The sequence below is a fragment of the Coloeus monedula genome, assembly GCF_965178545.1.
Source record: "Coloeus monedula genome assembly, chromosome: 1".
Classification (NCBI taxonomy): Eukaryota; Metazoa; Chordata; class Aves; order Passeriformes; family Corvidae; genus Coloeus; species Coloeus monedula.
Window position 1 is genome coordinate 17,595,846 of NC_138781.1, and position 15,260 is coordinate 17,611,105.

The 15,260-nt window shown below is 41.6% G+C and overlaps 1 protein-coding gene across 16 annotated transcripts in view; it reads right to left on the bottom strand.

The window, feature by feature from the left end:
• KIAA1217 overlaps positions 1–15,260 on the bottom strand; it is a 187,368-nt gene that overhangs the window by 99,722 nt on the left and 72,386 nt on the right. For 11 of the 16 annotated variants that reach the window (XR_014226671.1, XR_014226672.1, XM_082287610.1 and 8 more), the window contains 2 exons: positions 14,942–15,022; positions 5,186–5,381 (listed from right to left, as the gene is read on the bottom strand). Coding sequence is in view for 14 of the 16 variants with exons in the window: in XM_082287610.1 (XP_082143736.1) it covers positions 5,186–5,381; positions 14,942–15,022 (277 nt within the window). In the remaining 2 variants the exon portion in view is untranslated. The remainder of the gene's footprint in view (positions 1–5,185; positions 5,382–14,941; positions 15,023–15,260) is intronic. The other 5 variants (XM_082287602.1, XM_082287607.1, XM_082287605.1 and 2 more) reach the window with 2 other exon arrangements.

The window sequence follows — 15,260 nt, forward strand, 5'->3', positions numbered from 1 at the left end:
TAAGTAACAATCAATTAGCTCCAATATAATATATATCTACCTTTACCATTTATATTTTTCTCTGTGTGTCTTACAGTATCTTGCATACACACGAATAGGGAGTTATTTCTACCGCCAGCTGAAAAGCAATGATCTGTCTCTCTGCAAAGGCTTTGCTGTGTGTGAAATTGTCACTGTGGCCCTGACTTTCTTTTTTACCAGGCTTTGAGAGACATCTGTAAGAAATGCTACAAAAGATTGAGGTGTTATGATTATAATTAGTAATGGCATTTCCATATAAGGTGGCAGAAAACGAATTAATCAGACATTAAAACCTGTGCCTGCCAAAACTCGCGTTTGGGGGCTAATAAATAATAATCAGAATACTCCGTGATTGCTTAAGACCCTCCCCATGCCAATCCTTGAGCATTTGTATAATTTTACTCCTTTATGTAATCCCTCCAAATGCAAATCAAATGCAAATGTTGGCAGGCTCAGACATTTCTGAAGAGGCCTTTCCACACACCTAACTTTAGGCATGGGTTTACCAGCAGGGAGCCTGGTCATCCTTTGCTCTCTACTCATCTAGACTGGCGTGGCCAGGCACTCTGGCTGGGGCACCCAGAAAGGATGATTGCAACCCTTGAGCCATAAAGCTCCATCCTCCTCAGTCACTTCTCAAACCCAAATTTTTGTGCATTTATGGAAATCCCCCCCTGTACCACATTCTTCCTTCATCCAACCCAGCCTGTACAGCCCAATCCTGCAGGAGCACCAACAGCTGCTGCCGCAGTGGGAGGTCGTGATCACACCCCGCCCTTCAGGGCTGTGACCCATTGCATCAACTGCCCTGGCCACTCCATCACCACACAGGATGCCAGCGCCTGCCCTTACAAAGGATGCTGCCCATTGTCGGGACAGATGTACCACACGAGAGACTACAAGTGAACACATTTGTCAGCTTTCATTTCACGAGGAGGTACCGGAGCAGGGACAGCAGCGAGCTGCAGAGCGGCCACAGGCGGCTGCTGGTGCAACCTCGCTGGATGCTTGTCAGGTTCTGCTTCCTCCAGGCAAATTGCAAGTGAAGTTTGCTGAAAACTTTTGAGCACTTTCCAGGTTTCAGCTGATTCTCACTGACAGTTTTGCTAGATAATTTTTTTCCCACAGTTATCGCACTGGAAAAGCTCCCAGCTTTCAAACAGATATTTTAAAATACATTTAGTTTTCTCTTGCACAGTGAATTCATTTATTTTAATATCTTGTTTTGTCTCCAGGCTGCACAATGATGAAGCAAGTGTTGATTTCTGGTGGACCTCTTAGCCAAGAAAGACCTTAATTTCAAAAGCTGTGGCTGAAATTTTAAATGGGCCCACAACTGGAATACTGTTTTCTAGGTCAACTCCACGTGAATACCATGTCCTATTAGATTAGTCCTGACTGACAAACCCATGATAGTGAAGTAGCCAAAATGCATTTCTGTTATTCTTTCTCAGGCTCCATGTTAATTCAGACCACAATTTGGAAACAAACTGACTCATACACAGCTAGTAAAATAGGAACCCACAGAACAATTAGAATTTCAAAAAGAAAATATCAGTTTTTTAAGATGGCATTGAGATATACAATGTGAAATTAATAAAAATTTACAAAAGTTCATTATTTTCCTCACTGAAATTATGTTGGTTGAGGATCAAAACATAATTTGTATTTAAAATATATTCAATTAAAAAGTTAATAGATATGGAAAGGGAGGTGATTATACACAGATTATTTAAAATCATGTGAATAGAAGTACTTTCATGACACTTTAAAATCTGAAGTTATAAACAGTTTCCTGGTTTTTTTAAAATAAATAGTCCCCTTTTACAGCTGGAACTAAACAGGACCACAGCGTGCAAAGCATCTCAAAAGTAAAATTTCAGAACATTGCTGATGGTGTTGTTAGAACACAGGGGCAGAAGAAATTGAAAAGGACATTATTATAAAAGAAGTGCACATAACAAAAAAAAAAAAAAAAAAAAGAGGGAACTATTTTTGAATAATTTTTAAACTACCTTTTAAAACAAGCTATTTGTTATTACTTAGTTCCTGGAGCAACTTGAAAGACAGATTGTGGGGTGATGACAATATATTACCTCCTATTTGGCTAATTTGATGATCCCTTAAGCCACACACATATCTGTGACCCCTCCTGCAATACAGAGAGAAAATACTTATTTTGTTCATTTCAAATCTAAAAACTCTCAACTGAAATGCTTCATATTACATTGCTTCCCTGTTGTTTGCTTATTTTTTTCTTTCTCCTGATTTTGGCTTGTTCATGATGTTATGAATAAGCTGAGGCCTTGTCTGTGGTACATGAAAGACAGGGTGTCTTGCAGGGTCTGAAATCCTGGCCATGAAATAAAATAGTACACCTTCATGTGGCTGTCCTCCATTAGAGCCTGGACAACACACTTCAGTACATGCAAGAGATGCGGAAAAAAGGGTTTAAGAATGAACTACTTAACAGTGAAGTTATGGCTCTCTCATCTTCACAAAGACATTATTGAACTGCAAAAAGTTCAGGGCAACAATGATTATCAAATGTCCAGGATGGTTTCTGGATGAGGATCAAGTGGTTATAGCAGCACTTCTCAGTCTGGAGAAGAGATGACCTGAGGGAAATGACAGGTCAAAGAAATCAGATATGGCCTGGGGGAAGCAGATAGCAATCTGATGTTTTCTGTCACTTCCAACACAAGAACTAGGGAGCATAACTTAGAGCTGATAAACATGTACAAAACAAAGCAACAGGAAAGCAATGGTTGGGCAGTAAACCAACAGAAACTTGCTGCCAAAGTCACAGATGCACTGCTGCAGATGTGAAAAATTTACATGGGATCAAAGATGGCCAGAACAAATACCTGGAGGAGACATATCCTGATGGTTATTATACAGGCAGAAATCATAACCAGGAAATCTCTAAGCTGAAGATACGTTGAGGCTGAGAACACTTGGGGAAAGGATCATACATACACACATTTGTGTGTGGCACATGGAGGACAGGGAGTTGATTTAGGACAGCCAGCACAGCTTCACCAAGGGCAAGTCCTGTCTGACCAGCCCAGTGGCCTTCTATGATGGGCTTCTACAGCAGTGGACAAGGGAATATATATTCACTTCTGTAAAGCCTTTGACATGGTCCCCACAACATCCTCCTCTCTAAATTAGAGAGATGGATTTGATGAGTGGACTGCTAGATGGATAATTAAGTGGTTGGATGGTTGCATCGAGAGAGTAATAGTCAATCGCTCAGAGTCTCAATGGACATCAGGGACAAGTGGTGTCCCTCAGGGTCTCTACAGGGACCAGTGTTATTTAATATGCTATATCAAGGACATAGTTGAAGGGATTGAGTGCACCCTCAGCAAATTTGCAGACGACATCAAGCTGCGTGATGCTGTTGACATGCCTGAGGAGTGGGATGCCATCCAGAGGGATGCTCAAGAAGTGGGCATATGGGAATCTTATGTGGTTTAACAAGACCAAGTGCAAGGTGCCCCAAGTTAGGGCACCCCCCCGGTATCAACACAGGCTGGGGGATGGACAGAGCAAGAGCAGCCCTGCCCAGAAGGGCTTGAGGGTGCTGGTGGATGAGAAGCTGGACATGACCCAGCCATGTGCACTCCCAGCCCACAAAGCCAAACATGTCCTGGGCTGCACCAAAAGCAGCGTGGGCAGCTGGTCAAGGGGGGGGATTCTGTCCCTGCTCTGCTGAGACCCCACTGGCAGTGCTGCATCCAGCTCTGGGGTCCTCAGCCCACACAGTGGGGCTGGACCGTGAGTTGCGAAGGCTCAACCACTTAGCATCACATTGAAGCACATACAAGTTTTCCAGAAAACCCTGGGGTGAAGTAAGCCATACTGAGGATGCTGTAGCCAGCAGTGACTTACAGGCAGAGATGAACCCTCTGCATGTACAGTAAACATACATGTGCTCTTAAAAACACCTCAAAACCAGAAAGTCTTGTCCAGGTTGAAGTCTTACAAATTTCTCCCCCAAAAGCTCAACATATTGGTGGCCCAGGAGGCTGTGGGAGGGCAGCCACTTTGTGAGCTGGCACAGACAGGGATCAGCCCCTTATTTCCAGGCCCCCTGCTCTTCACTTGCCAGTTCTGGGAGAGGCAGGGACCCCTTCCAGCCCCGTTTTCTTCACGTTTGTTGTGTTTGTCAGATATCATACTACTCTTGACAGAAACTGTCTTAGATTATTGAGGGACGAGTAAACCACCGTGACAAGCTTACAAGCATGGTATGATTTACAGTCCAGTCTTCGATTTGTGTCACTCTCTATATTGGGAGATGAGCCCACAGGAAAGCAGCATTTCACTTTATTACCTGTGAGCAAAACCTGCCTTCCTCAGCAATCTGCACATGAGTTATGCACCTTCCCACAACGCTTTAACTGCCCTCTGGTGTCTTCCCTCAAAAGAACAGCCTCTACTCCTACCATCCATCAGCTGAGCACGGTCTGAGACAAAATTCGCCATCATAAAAGGAGGTCTGGTTCACAGCTGGGCTGAATTCAACCCTGAGATATGGGCAGAACACAGAAACCAGAGCTGTCCTCCTATGCTGACACATCACTCCTGTCACTGTGCAGACAGAAGGGCACTGCCCCAAAGTAAAGGGCATCTCCATCAGCATATCCATTCAAATCCTCTGCCTGGAAAGCTACCACCATACAGACCTTTTCAGTAACATGGATTACTAAGGCAAAAATATCTCTAGGTTTCTTTCAACTAAGCCTGGCTCTGAAGAGATGGTAAAGTGAAAAAGCCTGTGTCTCCTGTCTGAAAATGAGGGTACAATCTTGTATTAAGTTCACTGCCACATATTTTTCAGGCTTGGCAGAAAGTGTTTGTAATAGTGGGTTTTAACCATTACTCAGCATTTCATGTCAGGGCCTGCATCGCTATTCTTGCACGTCTACTATGCTCCCATCACACTTTCAGATCTTTGAAAAGAATTTCACCATTCCCCCAAGTTACTCAGTATCCCATACCTAGTTCATTTCCAAAGAACAACCTGACATGAAAAATAATGTGCTACTGAAGTCTTTACTTTTTTAACCCCAAACTATTTAAAGACTGTTTCAAATCCACAAATAGAAAACAGAGACTAAGCACAGAATGGAGAAGGACTGAAGCAGGTTCTTACCCAGTGATCGTTCCTTCGTTTGGTTTGCTGACCGCACAACAGGAAGACTTGCCCGTGTGCGGCTGCCCCTCGAAAAGGGGGTTGGAGAATCACCCTCAGACATGGCCTCTAAGGAATCAGCAGATGCTTCAGAGAGGTGTTCTGTGTGGTCACCCAAATTGGGCTGTGGGCTCTGGGACGGCTTTGGGCTTCTTGTCTGCAACACAGAGTATTTCCTTATTAGTCTACTGAAACCAGAGTGTGGGAGGAAAAAAAATCAAAGAGAAGAAGGAAGGAATCCAAACTTCTTCAAATACTGGTATGCTGAAGGTCACTTCTGTGTAGATTATTTAGGAAAAGAGTGTCCTTGGAAATTCTGCTCCAGTTTTTATGGTTGTATATCCACACTGCAAATTTTGTTGCTAACAAAAGGCCCTGAGGATAAGATATGTGCTGAGGAGATGTACAGTAATGCCATTCTCTTTGTCCACACACACACACGCACTCTCTCTCTAATGTTAACAAGTCTGCTAAGAAAAATTCTCTGAAAAGCAATACTGTAATGGAGTTGTAAAGCTACCAATTTCAGTATCTTCTGCTGTGCCATCTATGCAAGGTCCAGGTCATGCAGCAAAGCCAAGATAGCCATCTGACATTTCTAGCTGAAATCACAATTACTTTCGTTTTTGTTACACCAGCATAAATCAGAACTGTATTCATTAACTGACCAAATTAACTATGGCCTTTACTGGGAAATCATACTAGTAAATTGCTAAACACAGTTGCTGGGAAAAAACCCAACTCTTCCAGCAGGGGAGAGATATGGTTTCATTTATGCGCTTCTACCAACTCTTCACCATAGGATCTGCCTAATAAAAACACACTCAACAGGAAATAAAATGTCCTGAACATTTTTTCCAACTGTACGTGACACTATAAGCTGTTTCTACAAAAAGGGGTTGCTTTAAGAAGCATTCTCAATAATGTGTAGTGAAACCCCCTCACAACCACATGTACTATTACTTCGGAAGAATAATTTCCTGGTCTTTCTCCATCAAACCATATCACAACAAATGGGAACATACAAAGCAGAAATTCAAAGCAAAGCAAGCTTACTCAATTCCAAATCCAGCATGTAAATATGAACTTTACAGACATCTATAATCAGCACCAGGCACAAGATGTCATTAAACTTATATGTTTTTCTCTCCCCTATCATTTAAGGTCAGATGCTATTACGTTAAAAATCCCCTGTATCAAAATCAACTTCAACTCTAGGTTTGAAGATGCTGTCAAGATCCAGAAAAGATTGTGCTTCTTTCTGGATAGCTAAGCTAACAAATCTTGCTGACATCTGTTTCTTTCAGTGGTTTCTCAAGTGAAATGAAGAGAGCTCATTTCAGCAAAAGCATGCATCACATAATATTCCTTATGTGACTTTGAATGTATGAAGAACTTCAATTTTTACTACATTTTCATTAGCTGGCTATAGAGGGCTGTTGTTGCCAAGCTGTGCAGTTGCTCTCAAACGACAATGATAAGATACACCTCACAAGAAAGTAAATCCTCCAGAACTCCTCACTTTTAAAATGCTAATATTAAAATAGTAGGTACTATCCAATGTCCTGCAATGAAATTGTTCAAGAGCATAGAATTTTATGCAGAACTTAAAGCTAACAACATTTGTTCTAAAATATGCTTTGAAGTGCCTCTGACATGGTCACCACTAGCCTGCAGGTTGTAAATACAGGGACTTTGCCAGAAAAGTTAGAGGTGACAAGTGACCTGCAAACGCAGAAAAGAATCTGGTAAGTCAGTACTTCTTCATTCAACTTTCCAGAATGGCTTGTGAACCATCACTGATAAAGTATTTTGTTTACATGGGCAATATTACGGAAGTACTACCAAGCCAAGACATTACAGCTCTATAGTTCCTTGTACTGATTAAAAACTTATCTGTACATAGCCATTAATGGGGAGCTAGAAGGCATATAATTCCCCCTTTCTAGAAAACCATGACTAAAAATAAAACAAGAAAAAAAAAAAAGGCAACAAAATCAACCTGAAAAAAGTCCTTAGTTTCGGAGTTTGTTAGAAAGGAGATTGCTTTTGTTTCTTTAAGAAAATATATACTGATAATGTGAAAATATGGGTCAAGCTTATTTTGCTTTGCTTTTGCTTATTTTTTTCTCTTTAATTTATAATATAATAATCCCCAAGTGTCATTTCAGACATGCAGTTGCATGTGTATTGTTCATTGACACATATGAACAGATGTATATTTGAGAAGTAAGGGGACACCTCATTACCAAAATCAACAGACACAGATTTAGCTGAGCAGTTGCCCAGCATGTTCTGTCAGTGTACAGATGGAGCCAACATGCTCTGTTTCTTTGGCTGGCTGTCCCTGGGGAAATGCTGTAGGACCTAAGATACGGCATCCCAGATCCCCACAGATGACATGACATCATTACTGTAGCTAAATCTATTGGGTCTAGCTGAGATAAATTTCTCCATAGCAACCCTCACAGTGCTGTACTTTGTACTGGTGGCTAGAAAGGTGTTGATAACACACCAGTATTTCTGCTACTGTTGAGCAGGGCATGCACAGCATAAAGGCTCTCTCCAATATGCGCCCCACTCACGCAGGAGGCTGTGGGTGGGCAAGATCTTGGTAGAGAACATACTCAGAAGGGCTGACCCAAAGGAATATTCCATATCATTTGATGACTACCCAGCAATAAAAGTTAAGAAAAAGGAGGAGGAAAGGGACCATTTGTTACTGCATTTGTCCTATGGAGCAACTGCTACGTGTGCTGGAGCCTAAAACCTTACTTCCCGGGAAGTGGCTGGACATCACCAGCTGATGGTGAATAGAGAATACTTTGTTTACTTTTGCTTCCACATGTGGCCTTTGCTTTTTCTTTATTAAACTGCATTTATCTGAACCCATGACACTTTTCCATCGTTTTCTCTCCTGCACTGCAGCAGAGGAGGGGGGAGAGAGTGGCTTGATGGGCAGCTGGTGTTCAGCCAGGATCAACCCACCACACTAAAAAAGACCCCTTTTTGGCAGCCCTCATTCTTCACCATCAATACTGCACTTTCTGAAGCAAGCCAGAGGCACATCATGGATTCTGCTCAGACACAAAGCCCAGTCTTCCTCTTAATCCACCAGTTCAAATCCATAGGAGTTCCACTCTAGTAAGTGGAGTGGCACAAACATAAAGCCAACACAAGCTATAAATGAGATCCCCCAAATATACACATAGGGTTTATGAAAGGCCTCAAGCTATTTGTCATGCTCAGCTCCTATAAACATTACATTTCAGGATTCTGAATTTTAAATAGATTCTAAAAAAATTCTCAAACTCAGCAACAACAGTAGTTATTCAAGTAACTGAGAGATATGAGTGCATATTTGATAGGAAAGCATTTTTATCATTGGCAATGAGCACTAGGCTCGAGGCTACTTAATAATCAAGTGGATTGCTAGGTATCACTTCTTAGGAAAACCAACTCATGCAGTGGGGAGGGAACCAGCAGCATTTCTGTAGCTATAACTACAAGGACTTGTAAAGATTGTTGAAGAAAGCAGTGCAGAAACTTTCAGCATTATCTGATCCTTGTAATAATTATTCAGGATGTTGATTCTAATATCAAATAAGATAAATAAGACAAATGGCAAATAAATACTTAACAAGTAATGCCACATTTTTTTTTGCACTGAATGTTCACTAATATTAAAATGCTTAAAATAAGACCCCAGCAAGTGTCATTGTAAGGACTTTTCAGGAACTAGCACACAGTACAAGCACTCACAAAATAAATGTTGACCCCAACAGTCCATGTTTCAGGACCCAACAGTAGGCATATACTGTTATTATAGGCATTAGAGTCATAGTCTAGACTGCTGCTATGTGAGTCAGAATGGTACTGTAGCAACAAAACCCGTAATACCTAACAGAGAAGAAAACTCAAGATGTGCTCACTAAGGAACAGCATTATCCAAAATTTAAATGTAATGTAATGTAAATAGATATTCCACAGAGGCAGACTAACCCAAAGGAACATCGGCACTTTCCAAGCCACTTTGGTGAAAAATGCCAGAGAACAGAAGGAGGTTCAGAACTAGGCAGCAGGTCTCTCTGCCCCCTCTGCCAAGACCAGTTAGGGTTACATTTCCTCAGTCAGCCATGGTCTTCCCCTCAAGCTGCATGTTGGGAGGCACCCCCATGTATTTCTTTGTGCAATAGGGTTCATCTTTCAGCCAGCTGAGTAGAGCTGACCCTCCTTAAGGACTTCTCTGACAAAAGATGTTGTCTGTGCTAGTTCTGGGTTAGAAGATCAACAGAAAGGAAAGGCCAAAATAAGGACAGACAATTCTCGTGCAAACTTACATGTAATTACACAGTGCATTGTGATGTCTCTTTTACTTAGGATATACTATTTTGTTTACAAGGATATAGGTCCTTGTAACTTTTTCAGGGTATATATTTAAATAATAGCACATGGGGCTAGCAATTACATAAGATCCAGTATCTTTCAATTACTCTTGGGATTTCATGAAGAATTAAAACTGTAGTTAATTATGCCTCATGACTGGTATCTGTCTGCTATAGCTTGTTAAAAGAACGCATTTTCAATACATCTGCTTTAGTCCTTTCACTGACTCAGAAAAAATAAAGAAAAAAAGTGTAAGGTTCTTTAAATGCGGTAAAATGGCAAATAATTAGGAATGAAGTCTGAAAGTACCTGAATAAGGAAAAGTGAAATACTGCAGAGATACCAATCTAATGGGCAGTCATGGAGCACCAGAGATTTTCATCAAGTTCTCTGTATGTCTCTGCCTCTGGTCCTCTGCTCACATTTGTCCACACTAATTCTCTCATGTTTTTGTTCTAGCCGGTTTTATATTTCTGCTCTTCATAGTGTTCTTTTATGCTTGTTTCCAGTTATTTTTCATACTAATCTATATAACAGAAATCTTTTTTCCCTCTTTTCCTTTCTCCTGCAAATTTGATTCACACATTTCCACAAAAAAAACAGAACTAAGAAAAAAAAATCACATAACCTGAAGATTTAATTTCATCTCTTGATCAATTCACACTTCTTGTTTCTTGTCTCCAGGAACTTCCTTAGCCCTTATCTCAACAGAAACTTATCTATTCAGGAGAAGAATCCTACATATCTTGGAAGTTGCTAGCACTCCTGGCAGTGTACAAATGGTAAACAAAGATATCAAAAAATAATACAGAGCTAGTAAAATATATTTTTCCAATCATGTACTCTAAAGAACAAAGCATAGGCAACCCCTCCTCCCCCCACATTTAAGAGTCTTCTTGACATTTCAAATAGAGACGAAAAATTAGTAGAAAAATGGAAGCCTACTCTTCTTGACCTTCAAGTAAACTATTTGTCCTGTGACTTTGTGCCAAAGATGGATACAGGATATGTGACAGATTGCAAATAGGCATATAAACAGGCTGTGTTTAATGTATGATGAGTTTATTAACTCCAAAGTATTGCCACAGCACATGAATTATTACTACTGCAACAATAATACTTCATCACATTTGTGTCAGATCTAAATTATCACTGTCTGAAGGATGGATCTGCTTTTTCCACAGATACAGAGTCTTTGGGTTTCCATATTAACACAGCAACGGGGTTTTACTTGTCTGGACATGCTATTAGTGACACATTACTGTTGAAGAGAGAGCGAATACTACCCATATTATCTTGTTCTTAAGCATTTTCCATATTTTTCCACAGCACTTTCTCAGACAAGTTAAATGCTTATACGTGTCTGTATAAACTCAAGTTCATAGTACATCTGTGCAATTGATGTATTTGGATACTGTGTCTCACTGGGGGAGTTGAGAGTGGGGAGATGACTCAGCAGCTGAATGCAACATTAAACCATCTCTCATGACAAGCTAACTACTCTCTGTGTGCTTTTTCACCATTACAAGATGTAAAAATCTATGGCATCTTTCTTTCAGATGCCATCAGCTGGAAATGGTACCACGCCAGGAGCAGGCACATGCCAGCATCTGTGTTTTCTAGAGCTGAAGAGGGAGAGACAGCAACTGCCCACTTGCAGATCCTGTAGGTGTTGGTTATACTCCTCCCTGATGCCTACTCATGGACTAGCATGTCTCTATCTATGTCTGCTTTCATTTCTCTATTTCATACTCAAACTTTTCCCTACTTTCTGTTGAATCAAGGACAAGTTACAAAGCCAGTTCTTTCTCACAAGCACCTCCGTTTGGTGGCAATATTGATTTCTATGGTATGAATGGCAAGAATTCTTTCCTCTTTGATAAGGAGAAAGACTATGCCTAAGCCATGGTTGCCCACCACCCCTAGCACTGAACCAAGGTACCCCACTTGCCTGGAGCCTCCTTGGCTTGGAGGCATGTTCTGCGCTGGATGCTGCCCGAGCTCGCCCTTGTCGGCAGCACTACCGGCCTTCTCCAGCCGCCGGCGGTCCTGAGGGAAGCTGAGCTCGCCATACTCACACAGGACGGATGCCAGCCAGCACAGCACAAGTCACAGAGCCCCCCCGGCCGGCCACCTGCCGTGCCGTCATTGAGCAAAGCAATGAATTCAGTGTACCGTGAACCTGAGGTACTGCCCCAGTGCAGATCTTCTCATGCTCTGAGAAAGGGAGGAAACAGACCCAGAAGAACTTCTCCAAGTAAGGTAAAAGAAAGCATTCCTCCTCCCTCCCATGGTGAATGAGAAGGAGGGAAAGATAACTCAGTCATCAGCGTCAGCAATGCTCAGTCACAGCCACGCGCTACCCGTCACTGTGACAGGGTCAGAATGCTCCAACAAGTAGCCATTTTACTCAATTTAGTGAATTTATTTGAAGGCAAAACTCCTCTCTGCTTTTGACAGGTTCTTTATCACCACTCTGTATTCACCGATGCTGACCCCAATTTCTTCCACCTAGAGGAAAAAAACCATGGCTAATGATGTGACAGAGCTTATCTGCCATATTTTTAGGTAGTAATGATATTCAAATCATCCTAAAAATCTGCACATTTTCTCACGAGCCTTGCTAGCTCCTGTTGGTGGCCAGCTGCATGCTCCCTGCTGTGGCAAGCTGCCAAAACCCATTTCTTTTAATCCTGAGTGCTGTGAATCACCAAGCAGGACATCCACAGGCTGCTCCCCCTTGGCAAGACCATGGCTGGCTCTTCAGCTGGTTGATCCCCAGAGTTAGTTCATGAAACTCTGTTATAAATGACTAACATAAAGCAACATTTTCAAACCTTTCTTTTTTAACTGTAAGCACCTAGATAAATGGAAACCTGTTTTTCAGGAAATCTGTTTGTTTATAGTAAAGATATTCATTAGGAGTAATAAAGCTGTAGGTGCTCAGCCCTTATGCTGCCAGACCTCTTATTTCAGATGTTTAATTGCAGGAACTTGCATTTGAAAATGCTGCCCTAAGGAACTCAACAGCCCGTCTAAGAGCAGCTTAATTGGTCCAGACAAGTCCAGACTGAAATATGCAACATGCTGTGGCATCTCTTTGAAATACGTGTACTATCAGAAAACCCCAAGCCATCCACATTAAAATGTAAAAATATTTCACAGTATGTTTCTGTCCAAATCCAAGGTTTTCTCTTTCTACAAATGCCTGCCTGAAATTTTAGGGTAAAAATTGAAGTAAAACAATAGAGAAAACTATTAGTCACCCACTAATAAAAAGTAAAAGTCACACTTAATGAAATAAATCTTTAAAATAAAATAATTTATCTCTCTGCTTTATTCTCATCCTTTTCCATGTGAAGACTTTATTCATACGTGAGAGTCAAATTTAGAAAGTCCCTGATCACCTCGCTATTTTTCCCCGCAAAGGCTTCTATGGGTCCATCAATTTTGCTCAGAGCAAAATTTCGTCTTTCACTGTCTCTGTCATATTCTTGCATCACAGCTTCAGTTTATTATTACTTTGTTTAAATAAGTTATCCATAAATTCCAGCCTGGATATCAGCATTTGTCTTAATTAAAACCTTATGGCAATTTCAGTTGGAAGCTATTTTTCTTTTCCCTCCTGAAAAACTCTACTGTGAAGTATTCACAACCCAGCACGACCCTTTGTTCCATCCAGGAGATGGCTGCATTTCATCAGCAGCGGGTGAGGTAACTCCTACCTACACAATCCCCAAAATCGCCATGAGAACTGTGAAGATTAAAAGGGATGATTTAAACAAAAACTGTCATTATGCTGATTAAAGGGGAAAGATCTTTACATGCTTAAAACCACATGCAAAAACTAAGGGGGGGGGGGGGTAGGAATATATACCAGATGCCTAAATGTACCTAGAGGATAGTGAGTTCTGATTCAAGAAGATTATTTACCCACCCCTGTTCTCCCACATATGTCCCTAAGGAAAACAGGAGGAGGGTCTGTTTCTGTGGTGTCAGTTTCCCAAAGCAAAGGAACACAATGCAGCGATCCTGGAAAAACCTGTTTTTCTGTGTTTCTACAAGCTAAGAAGGCGCTCTGAATTAACATGCTATTTTAAAAATACCCGAAAAAAAGACCAATCGACATGAGGGCCGGTGAGTGGGAGCGAGGTCTGCGGGCAGGGTGCAGCTGCCCGCCCCCAGCAAGAACAATCGCCCGGGAGAGGCAGCGCTGCCTCCGGCGGCAGCACACCCACGCCGGGGACTTATTTTTAGCCTCTACTCGTAGAAGTAAACATGTGATGAAGCACTTACTAGAGCTTGTTGCTCTGGCACCTGGGAGAGTCAGGGGGCTGCTATAGGAGAGAAGTTATGGAAGCTTCTGCTGCTCCTCTCTCCCAACTTGTCACCTTGCTCTTCTGCTTCTTTTTCCCTCCCTCGAGGCCATCTCCTTGGTGAGGGAGGAAGACGCCTTACAGCTCTCCACACCTCTGCCTCTCTCACCCTTCCCTGTGGTCGGTATGTTTATTGGCCTGCTTAAATCCCGAGAGTGGAAACACAAATGAGGTGCAAATGAGCCGCTGCCACTCTGCCTGCTCCGAGGCGTCCCTCCTTGCTCCCAGAACGCGTTATCTTGGTGCTTTTATCATTGCGCTGTTGGCTGCGGTAGAAACCATGCAGAGGCACCTTTTACGTGTGGATCTACAAGGCACGACACATTAACTGCCTCCCTGGGGGAAAAAAAGGTAGCTGTTGTAGACATCCATCCTGTATGGCGTTACAAGCCATCTAAAATGAAAGAGAAGCTCACCGGGATGAAAGGTGAGACACAGGTGACTTCAGAGGTGCACAGTGTGCGCATAATGCCGCAAGCTGCAGAACGAAGATTTTTTTGCATGTTCAATACAAAAATACTGCTCTGCCCACAGAGCTGTCCTTCAATTTGCAGCAAGACTTTTACCACCTAAGCGTTATTATATATATTTATACATGTATGTGTAAATAGAAATATAAGGCTAGATTTGGGACAGTGTTTAGGAATCACTTACTTATCTAGGATCTCCTATTGAATTTTGGTGGATTTCAGAGCATCTAATACAAGAGCTTCATGTCTATCATGCCATTAAAGGAACAGTCAGAATTTAAAAAATTGTCAAAGGATGCACATGCATCACACTTCCATATGCAATTAATCTGTATGCATAATTCTTCATTGCTGTGAAATACAGAGACACAAAGCATGCGATTCATATTTATTTGAGAACTTTAGTTGTGAAGCAAGACACACAATTAAAGGGTCACAAAATCAATTCACAGCAGAGTGCAGAAAAAAGAAAGTACAGTACTAACTCTCTGAGAGGATTCAATTTTCATCATGTACCTTTGAATGTCAAGTTCTGAATGAAGGGAGACCAACATGCACTGCAAAACCTGTGGATCAAAGAAAGGAAAGAAGGGGAGGGGGAGAGATAATTGTTAACAGGAAAAGAAAAAGGAGAACAATATAAATTTTAAAAGAGTAACTTGTACATACTGAAAGTATACTGAAAGAAGAGAAGAGAAGCACTGAAAAATAATGAAGGAAACACACGTAGCAGAGAACAAAATGGTCTATCAATACTTAATATGCAATATTCTTAGAACTCTTGCGGGACTCAGTTCAGAAGTG